The sequence below is a fragment of the Aplidium turbinatum genome, chromosome 16 (assembly GCF_918807975.1).
Source record: "Aplidium turbinatum chromosome 16, kaAplTurb1.1, whole genome shotgun sequence".
Lineage (NCBI taxonomy): Eukaryota > Metazoa > Chordata > Ascidiacea > Aplousobranchia > Polyclinidae > Aplidium > Aplidium turbinatum.
The window spans coordinates 12765883-12776568 of NC_137487.1; the positions used below are offsets into that span (position 1 = coordinate 12765883).

At 36.7% G+C, this 10686-nt stretch overlaps 1 protein-coding gene across 1 annotated transcript; it reads right to left on the reverse strand.

The window, feature by feature from the left end:
• Nucleotides 1-1551: 1551 nt before the first annotated feature.
• Nucleotides 1552-8985, reverse strand: LOC145785613 (uncharacterized). The gene is made up of 5 exons (XM_082597290.1): nt 8773-8985; nt 7877-8061; nt 7041-7145; nt 6685-6873; nt 1552-3805 (listed from the first exon to the last, which is right to left on the reverse strand). Exons 1-5 carry the CDS (start codon nt 8778-8780, stop codon nt 3732-3734), a joined length of 561 nt encoding a protein of 186 aa, XP_082453416.1. The 5' UTR covers nt 8781-8985; the 3' UTR covers nt 1552-3731.
• Between the last annotated feature and the right edge of the window lie 1701 nt (nt 8986-10686).

The window sequence follows — 10686 nt, forward strand, 5'->3', positions numbered from 1 at the left end:
ACTTTGTGATTAAAAATTGTAGATGTAAAGTATGACTGGCATTTTACGGCGTTGTTTTGTCTTTATAGGCTACTGTTAGCCTACTCTATCCACTGAACGTTAAAAAAACTTTTATTTATGAGCCGAAAACCTTGTAGGCTAGCCTAGGCTACTTTGGAAAATTTATTATGCAAAAAGAACAATATTTAGGCAGCCTACAAATAAAATATGTGTCTCCAATTGAATCTATATCCTCGGTCCTGTGTTGTAGGCCTATAACCAACTGTTAGTTTACGATCAGTTAGATATAGCCTAGCCCTAGTGTTAGGGCAGCTGAGCAAGTAATTGTTGTGGTGCCAATGGGAAGCTCGGGCCCCTAGACAACACACTTTCCATGGAAACGATAAAACTCCACAGAATATGTAGTTTTTTGTTCTTGACCGGGCAACTTGGATGACCCTGGGTCCAAAAGTAGCCACCTATGGACCTTCCTGTCAACGCTACTGCCTGCAGAAATTAACCTAATGTTAAAACAAGGCTTGGCGTGCTTACAAAGGCTTGTAAGGTATGATAACTTATTGTATTTATTTTTTTACAGAAAATTCTAGTGCAGAATTACTGAACTTATGTCACCCGCCTATTCCAGGCAACGGTTATATTGTTCCCAAAGGAACAACGGCTGTGTCTGATAATGCGGTGTACAGGTATGAATGTGAAGAAGGTTTCCGCCGTGATGGAATAGATATGGGCGTATGCAAGAATGGCACAGCTATGACAAACCCTCCAACATGCGTCAGAGAGTAGACAAATATCAAGTAAGTTTTATAATGTAGGCCCGATATTAATAAGTGACTTTACATCTAGGCAGAGATGGCCAAGGTCATCTGGTTTTGGTGATTAAGATCAGATCACGATCTACAAAATCAAGCCCCGCTTTGCGTATAGGCCCACCACATTGAATAATATTATCGCCTTTCACCTAATCTTGGACATATAGCCGCACACCAAGCTAGGCCTACTAGGCTCAAGTTGCATAAATTCTTTCATTGCTAGTGTAGACACACAAAAAATGAAACCCGAACAAACAAATTTGGCGCAAAAAGATGGATAGAATAAAGCTTTATAGCAAAGTGCAAGCTGCTTATGTTATGTACATTGTACAGCTACCAACGTCTGAGATTTCGTAAATAAAAGCTGTAGGCTACACTACTGGGGTGAACTACCATCTTGCAATTGATAATTTTGTCAAAATGTTTGTTTCCAGGTAAATTGGCAACAACCATCGTGTCATAGTCACTCTGTGAGTGGAGAACAACCTTTCGGATTATTTTTATCCTGATCTGCAGCTCCATTTCAACTTTCTCTGACAACTCGTTATTTTGTTATTCTGTATTGTGATCATTTCTTCGCGTTGACTGTAGTCGTATATATTTACGTAGAGCTTAACTTAAATGTAGGCTAAGGCCAAAGCGTTTTATTTTATACAGTTGCTTGCTAATTGGCCTCAGCATTTCAAACACATGAAATTAGCAAGTATGTCATTGTCAATGTTACCGTATCACTAACAAAACGAACTCGTCTATGGAACGTCCATGTCAAAACACAACAAGTTATGCAACATCTTTTGGTTTACAAGCCAACCTTTATTCACACAAATGTCTGGTGCATTTGATGGAGCAGAATTCTCATACGCAGCTCGACTAATTTCGAAGTTTGCATAAGCTACTTTTTTGACAAAGATCTAAAACACATTAGGCTAAGTGATACTTGGTCGAATACATAACTTCGAGTTTTACCCTGTCATATGCTAACGGCAAATGAAGAAGTCAGGATGAAATTTAAGCATTAGCAGTTACTGCCAAAGTGGATTTAATATTACTGGCCTGCCTTACAATAGCAACTACTCTTTGAAAAAGTAAGCATGTTCAAATTACAGTTGATTTGCATTGCAAATCGTAGTTGCCGAGCAATGCGTGGTTTTCAGCTCGTGTCTGAGCATTGCTTTTGTCTTGAAACTTCAAGATCAGGCAGTTAACTCTGTGTAACAGTGTATAAAATAAAACTCTTGTAATGAGCGCTTGGGCAACGCATTTCAAGGCAGCTCTCCATTCAGTGTCTATTAGTGGATAAAATATATTTAGACAACACATCAACCACAAGCGGAAACTTCACTCTGTCAATCTCGGTGACAGCGGTTCAAAGTTTCTACATTCTACAAGTATACGAAACTGCCAGGATTAAGCTCTTAAAGTCCAAGAATATTCTGATAAGGCCACAACGAGTGATAATAAAAAGACAATTTTAATACATCAAATTCATTTAAACCAAAATTCGGACTTACAAGGATTTAAGCTAACGGTGATTGGTGCTGCACAGACAAGAGGGCAATTTTATTGCCTCTTTTAAACATGACATCAGATACGACGTTTTTTGTCAACATGTACAAAGAAACGTTGTAACACCACTTCCCTACAAAGGCGTCATGTACTATTTGGACAGCGGCAAACTGAAATAAAGATGTCACCTTAAAATTACTTTGAATGGCATGCTCGATTAAACAGTACTGCATAGTGTGGCTTTGTTTCAACAACTAAGAACTGGAATTACAAAAAGCTCTACTTCAGTTAGAAACTAAAGCCAACGCAAATAAAATAACAAACCATGAAAAGAACAGCAACTTAGCCATAGTGTGATCAGTCCATGCCAGTGTTTCCCAAACTCCTTCGAGACGTTGTCCGTTGCTTCTACAGTAGTCCCCGCTCATTAAGCCTACCATGGCCACCTGGAGATGCGGCCTGGTTTGTCACATTTTGATTACAGCTACTCCTAGTGCTTGACTGACATTTTTTGAAATGTTTTTACTTTTTGCGGTTTCCTAATGACATAAAACTTTTTCGTTGCCTTGGGGAAGCAGTAGCAAATGAGAAAAAGTAAGTTGAAAAACGCTAAATCAGACTGTTATTGAAAAATTAACAGTCTGACTGAAATCTTCGAAATCAAATTTCCTTTGTTTTTCAACATGTGAGGATGTTAAAATCTATTGTGTCATCTAGGGAAAAGAATAAAGAAAGCGTAAAAATCTAACTTTTAGAAAAATTTATTCAAACGTTCGCCCAAAGTTAGAAAAACCTGGAAATTTCTGCAAAATGTGACAAATCAGGCCGTATCTTTAGGTGGCCATGAGCCTACTTAGGACCGAGCTATTTTGGCTTATTAAGCTAGGGACGATTCTCTGCCACTCATATACATTCAGTAATTCCGGACCGGACTAAATTGGGCTTAACAAGCGGGGACTACTGTACTGTATTATGGTTTATTATCTTCAATATTTCGCGTGTGAAAAAACTCAAACATTGCATGTTTATGTCGCTTCATTCATAACTTTCCAAAAAGTTGGCTTCACAAAGGCTCTAGGAGGGATTGACACTATAAAGCACTTTGGAAGTTAAATCAGCAGATACATGATTATAATTGATTTTTATCAAACAAGACAGTAATTCTACGTAGACAGACAGGAGTCTTGTAGTAGTTTGCACAACAATCGATTTTTTTCTTGGATTAATCAAGAGGGAGAGGGTTACTGTAATGTTCAAAAGCGTTCATTTTTTTTGAAACTTATACAGTGATCTTGAAGATGCTTTGGACAATAGGCTATAGGACAATTAAGAGTTAATAAAAAAGTTGTAAAATGCAAATAGAACTGAAGTAAAAGCACGGTTAAAAAAAGTATTTTCTTTTGCTACGAGTTACGACTATGGAATGGGACGGCGTTGATGCGAGATCGCTGGTTCCAGTTCTCTCAAACTGTCTTGGAGAGAAGATTCATCTGTTAAAGAAAATATAACTAATTTTCACCTGTGTTTTTTGTATGTATAAATAAAAATACATTCCATTCCCAAATACAGTACCACTTAGCGAGACAGCATCACAAGTGTATGCTGATGGCAGTCATAAAGCAGATGTTTGCCATTTGAAAACATACAACCATGCCGACTTCTTCGCTTTCGCTACAACACATAAAAGATAAAGATTCTTTGACAAATGATTAAATCCCATGTTGCTTTATTCAACAATATTTCAGCATCTAAAGTTTGGTCATTCAACCAACATTGTTAAACAACATTCTGAAATTAATTATTAGTACATTGAAGTATATAAATTAAATGCGAGAAAAAAACTCACAATGGTCGCTGGTAATTTACAATGCGGGGTGTGTGTGAAATCAATGATACTAAAATGGCAGTATGAATGAGAGGACTTAGACAGTGTCTGATATGGAATTTTGTTATATGGGAAATGTACTTAATTGAAATGAATGTTGTGATCTAGCGTCATCGGCAAGAGTAGCCAACAGTGTATGTAAAGGAAATAGAGTGAAACTGAATGACTATATTAAACGTGAAATGTGTCGCTAACGATAAATGAGAATTTTTTTTAGAAGAATGTTTGAAGAGTTATGCTCTATGGAAGCGAAAAGTGTACTCGGCTGACCAACAGATGCTGGAATAAAAAAAAAAAGGATATGAGGCTGCTAACGTTGTGGTACTAGATTGCAAATAAATGGAACACCAATTGAAGACTTGAGTAAGTTGGTTGGTGTTAAGAAAGTCTTGAACGTGGCGAAAGGGTGGCATGGGCGTGTGCTACTAGGGATGGTTAAAAACGCTTTTTTTAGTCATCGTTTTTTAATCTTTTTTTATCCGTTTTATTTTTTGTTTTTAATACTACGTATTTCCAATCGTTTCATACATTTTTTCAAGTAACAACTGTTTTCATTTATCATAACAAAGAATTGTAAACAAAAGTGTCAAATTATTATTGCTGCTGCAGGCCTCGAAATTCGTTTTTGTTGACGGCGGACAAACGTGTCCGGTCTGAGCAGCTATCTCAGCGGACAAATTAAGTCTCACGGCGGACACACCAGCTTTAGCGTCGATCGTCAAGCTTAATCACTTTATCTTGATAATTCTTTACCATTTGAAAACTATAGCTAATTAGCTAAGGTTTAGAAGGCTTTTTAAAATTTCAGTGAAGTCACTCTGAAAGGCTTTCATCAGATCAACGACGTGCGCTTGAAGAGTCAAAGCGCCGTGTAGCTGCTTAATACGCCGCATAACTGAACTTGCACCGAACGAGGTCCTGTGGCTTCTTACGCCACAATGCTCTGGGAGTCTGGGCACGAGTCGGAAAACTTCTACACTAACGCTACTATTTTCTGCTGTGCAAAGTTTCACTGGGCTTTTTTCTTTAGGTTCATTTTTGCGTGTCATGTGAGCGAAAGTGAATTTTCCCTGGGCCTTTTCTTTTTTACTGTAATACCAAAGCTTAACAAATTTTGTAACCAACCTTGCCTTATCAATATTACTCGGAGATCAAAGCTAGACCCTGTGACGTAAGACTTGAAATAAGTTGCGAGTGATCAGCGTAGAAGTAGGCTACTGGACTGGTACTCCCATCGATTCTTGGCGAAGAATTCACCTTTGCTACGCTGACTCAATGTCATCAATCGTTGAAGCAACGTAAAAATTGGAAGTTTTCCTGCTTGAATGGAAACTAAGAGATACGATACAGTATTCACATTTTCTAGATGCGCGCTAGAATGCGCGGGAAATTATATTCTCGCAACAGTTGTTCGTGCTATGCAATGACGATTTGTATCGCTAGTTCCTGTGTTATTTTTCCGCGGACAAATATGACCGATCTAAATGGTACTTCCCGCGGACATCACATGCTGTGACGTCGGACATGACCGCCGTGAATTTCGAGGCCTGCTGCTGAATAAATTATTCTAAATTAGTTTATGCAGTTTTGACTAAGTTCTGTAGACGTGTGGTTGGATGCTCAGCAAGTGGTAGGCTACCAATAAACCACCCAAATTCAAGTGCTACCAATGATGAGGACTGTTCGGTCCCAGTGGTGACCATGTTAACTGTCAACCCCCTTCGTTACATATCTTAATTTCTTTTATTAGTTTGTTTATTTCTTTGATGGCATATAGTCTATTATAAGTACGCCTATGATATGGAGTATTAAGATGTTCTTTAAACTCTAAAATTAATAGTGAATTAGCAGTCTAGTCGACTGATACAAGTTAACTTATTGACAAAAAAAAAGATAGAGAGTACCACAGTAAATCGGCAAATTTAAGTTTTTTTCAATTTAAATTTGTCAATTTAATGCAGTATCTATACATTTTTTTGATTTTTTTTTTATCAAACTGCGCATCCTCATGAATCATTGGCGAAGACAAAAAATAATTTTAATGAAAAGTTTAGTGACGAAGTTTTATTTTGGTAACGTATTGTTTCAAGAGAATTATTTCAGGGAGGCAAAAGCACTAATTTTGTTTCAACATTTAAATTTTAGACGGATTGTTAGTGCAAAAAAAAACGATCGTTTTTTTGTTTTCGTTTTAAAAAATAACGAGCACAAAAAAACGAATCACATGTGCTACCTAAAAATTGCAAAAAAAAATTTCGATGTTTTAAAGACCAAGGTGAAATTGAAGTGCGTGTTGTGGATAAAGAAATACGTGTTGAGGAAAGAAGGTAGAGATTTTGTTCATGATCAACAAAGGTTAAAATGATTTTCAGAAAACCGGCCATCTTCCACAACTACGGGAAAAACCGTTGTGAAATTGAAATAGCATGAAAAAGGTTTAAATTGATTTTTAACTCATTTGCGGTGAAAATAGATTTGTCATACCTATTGCATTAAGACAGATCCATCTCAGAATCATTTGATACTTCAGTTCCAACTGATCTTCCTTATGTAGTTCTTTTAGTCTTCTAACTTCAGTATCTTGTAGGTTCATGGAAAACCGTGCAATCTGCAGCCACTTTTCAGCCTCAAACTGTTCTATGAATTTGTATATCACCCTTGCTTTATCACGACCTACAATAATCGCAACTGTAAAGATAGTACAACTAGAATCTGTACAACTAGATTCCAAAGTTTTCATAATTTTAAAACGTCGAAAAAAACTAATATAATTCTTATACTCAATAGCAGTTAAGTTCAAAAGTTTTCAACTCAAAAAAAAGGTAGGTTGTATAACATACTTTTTTCCATTTCTTCAGATAAAGAATGATTGCTTTCATGCCTGCCATTTATTTCATTTTTTACTTGATCAAGAATCGAAGAAATCTGATTATCTTCTAGTCTTCCTGTAGTTAGAAAGTTATTTTTTAAATAATGCTGAATTATGAATGCACCAAAACTTCTTGTATATATGTATATACAATAAATTTTCTTGCAAGGCATCTTAATATGTGAAATAAATGACAAGACATCCTGAGAAGTTATCTAAAAAATATATTTAATACTTTTGGATATGGTACCATGCAGTGTCATTGCTTATCTTGTATTAACAAGATTTATGAATGAAAACTTGAGCATGGACCAAAAAGGGAACTTAAATTGAACACATGCAATAATTTTTTTTATGTAGATACAAATTTTAAAATTTGCTGAACCACACTTAATCATTTAAAATACAAATCAATTATATATGATACAACTTTAATTTAACAACTTCTATGCAAGTCAGTTTAGCTCATGTCAGTCAACATGCAATTTTTGTTGTATCTTTAGAGAAAGTCATTAAAATTGGTAATATCCTGTACATTAATGTTGCCAGACATGGTCAAATGAATTTCTTCACAGTGACTACAAAATTCTCGAATCAATTTCATTTCACCTCCGGAATTGTATAAATCCCATCTGTTAAGTTGTCAACTTGAAAGTGACTTCTGGAAAAAGGTTCTTACTTTGTTTGGGAGTTTTTTTCGAATTCTCCATCTGGCAACATTGTTTTACAAAACAACATTACAAGTACGTCAATTTTTTAAAAAAAGCACTGTCTTTTAGTTACTACACTTAAAACAAACAAACAAACCCATATACATTATCCATCGAGACAATGTTTGATATTTTCTTTCTGAGAGGTCAGTGGTATAACCATAAACAACGGAGCGTAATTCAGATTCTGGAAGTCCAAGAATACGTATAAACTTCAACCATAAATCGTTCTGAATCTCTTTGATAAATTGATAGAAAATTCTGGGCCTTTGTGACTCTACCCTAAAGTTAAATCATAAAAAACAAGGCATCAACTGGCAACATATATCATACAGTATGTATATTATACAATACTAAACACATGAAACTTTTGTTCATTGACCACTTGTGGAGTGTGGACAGATGATTTACATACACAATACACATGCAACTGCAAGAAAATTTTTGCAATAAGACAGATGACGTACATAACTATATATTATATAGACTACGCATTTTGACTATTGACAAAAATACGGATGACGTTTGTATAGACAAACTTTTAGCAATTCTGTATTTTAATAAGAGCAACTTTATTACGTTGTGCACTAGGAAGTAGGAAACCACCAATACAGAAACAAAATCACAGTAAAAATGTTAATTTTGTCTGAAATTAATCCTGTCCGGTAGGTTAAGCAAAATAAAAATAGCCACAGTCCTCAAGTGGTTAAAAAAACAAAGTGTCTGAACTCTGAAGTCACCCTTCGACTTCAAGGGAGGGAAGTGACTAAGCACCCCCTGGATCCGCTACTGTGGCTACCATGTATGATAACCATTGCCACTACGAAACTGAATGCTGAAATGTTTTTGATATTTTAGTGAAGCTTACAAAACAAAATTATATTGCATTTGGGTTGCAATAAATAGGCCTATAAACCCTTTAAATGAGACAACCAAGCTTTCTATTCAATTTTCAGTTAAGCCAACTAATAAACTGTCAAAAAGTATCCATACCTGGGCATCTTTCAATTGTACTGATGAATGAAAAGTTACATGCAGTTGAAGTCGAGAATCAGTTCAATGAAATAGTGAGAGCACTAATTTTAAATTGAAGAAACTTTGCCAAACTCAAAATTTCAGTGGGCTATCTTACATCAGTACGGTAGCCTAATATTGCTCAAATACCAGTGGATGAATTAAATATGTTCACAGAGCTGCTGTGCTACAGTACATTACTAAAATTTAAAACAAAGAGTTTTAGAACAAACTTTGAAGCAATGTTGTAATGAGTAAAAGAGTAATATCTTAAACTACCCTAAGTGCAGAATGTACTGTAATCAATATGACACATAATATTAGGCTAAATATTATGGCTTGCTAACTGGTTGTGGGAGTGTTTCTTCTATAGCTTAATCCTAGCAATTTTGCATCCAGTTTCATGTACTTACTACTTGTAGAGGCTTTGAACCACTAACGCAGGCCCCGTTATCAAGTTAGACAGAGTGAAGTTTCTAATTGGAGGAAGTGTAGTTGTCTTGTGAATTATTCCAACCACTAGGTATTGGAAAACAGCCCTTGAAATGTGAGAGCTGGTGTACAAGTTGATTTTTGACATCATAGACAGGAATCGACCAAGACAGTAGAGATGCAGCGAACCCAAAATTTTTATCCGCACACCGCACCGCAACTGAATCACCTATCCGCACACCGCACCGCACACCGCAATTTATCTGGAACTTTAACACTGCACCGCACCGCACACCGCAAATTACAAAATTTTCAAAAAATGTTTTACGCGTTATTTTTTAGAAAGTCAATAGTGGCAAAAAGCACCCAGGGCATATAACTGGTACCGGTAACCTACCGGTACAGTTGTGCACTATAATGACTAGGCTAACCAGATCATATTCTCTTACCAGCAATGCATCTAAGTTCTAAGACATCATGCTTTTTCAAATAGAATGTTCCTGGATCCAGTATCAGGACTTTTGAACAGTTTTTGTAAGCAATAATGCAATTTTAATGTCAGTGGCTGTATGAACTACGGTACATACTACACAGACAGACAAGATGTCAAGAGTAAAACTTATAGCCTGAACTCACTAGGCTAACTGTTACAGTAACTAATGCGGTAGTTGCGCTAGGCCTATAGCCTGATAACTGAGCTTATCAGCTAGGCTATTAACCAAAAACACTCGTACAGCTTCCTCACAAGCCAGACCCAAAAACCCTGTCAACTGCAAGCCATTTGCATAGCTTTGAGCTTTCCAGCTTAAGGTTTCCGAAAAAAAAACTGATCCGTGTTTCCAGTTTAAATTTGAAGTTTCATAACTGATTTTCTTAAAAAGTTGAAAGTTCACGAAAGTTTAATTTCTTGAAAGTTTACGCGGCAAGCGGCGCGGCACGGCTTTTCATTTCAACTTTCCACGCGGCGCGGCGCGGCACGCGGCGAAAAAGTCATAAGCGGCCGCGCACGCGGCGCGGCACGGCGCGGCTTGCATCACTACAAGACAGGGTTGAAGACGAAGTGTGTGAACAGCAAAGCAAAGGTAAAGTTAGTTTCATTCTGTATACTTACTGTAGTCGATTCCAGTCTATGATGTCATAATATTTTTTACCAGGACGGATACTTGCACACCAACTCCAAAATGTGTTGCTCAAGCACACATCTCGAAAGTCAAAGCAGTTTTTTTGTTTACGAAGTCAGATGCCTAATCAACTGAGCATCAGGTGGCACCGGTGCTCCTATAGAATCCGCCATCCTAGTTAACATGACGTCACAAAACGAACGCAACTATTATTGGGAGGGTGAAAAAAAGGAAGGTAAAAAGCGGCGGAATGGAGGTGATAAGGCGGAATGGATATGGATTATTTGACAATTTTACTGTGTTTTTACAATAAAAACATTACACCAACGTCGAGTGTTCG

Excerpts from the sequence above, each read along its gene's own strand:
- LOC145785613 (XM_082597290.1), bottom strand. Across the intron at positions 7,146-7,876 it reads TCGATGGATAATGTATATGG|GAAGACTAGAAGATAATCAG; the intron begins GTTTGTTTGTTT and ends TTCTAACTACAG. Across the intron at positions 3,806-6,684 it reads GATCTGTCTTAATGCAATAG|ATGAATCTTCTCTCCAAGAC; the intron begins GTATGACAAATC and ends TTTCTTTAACAG.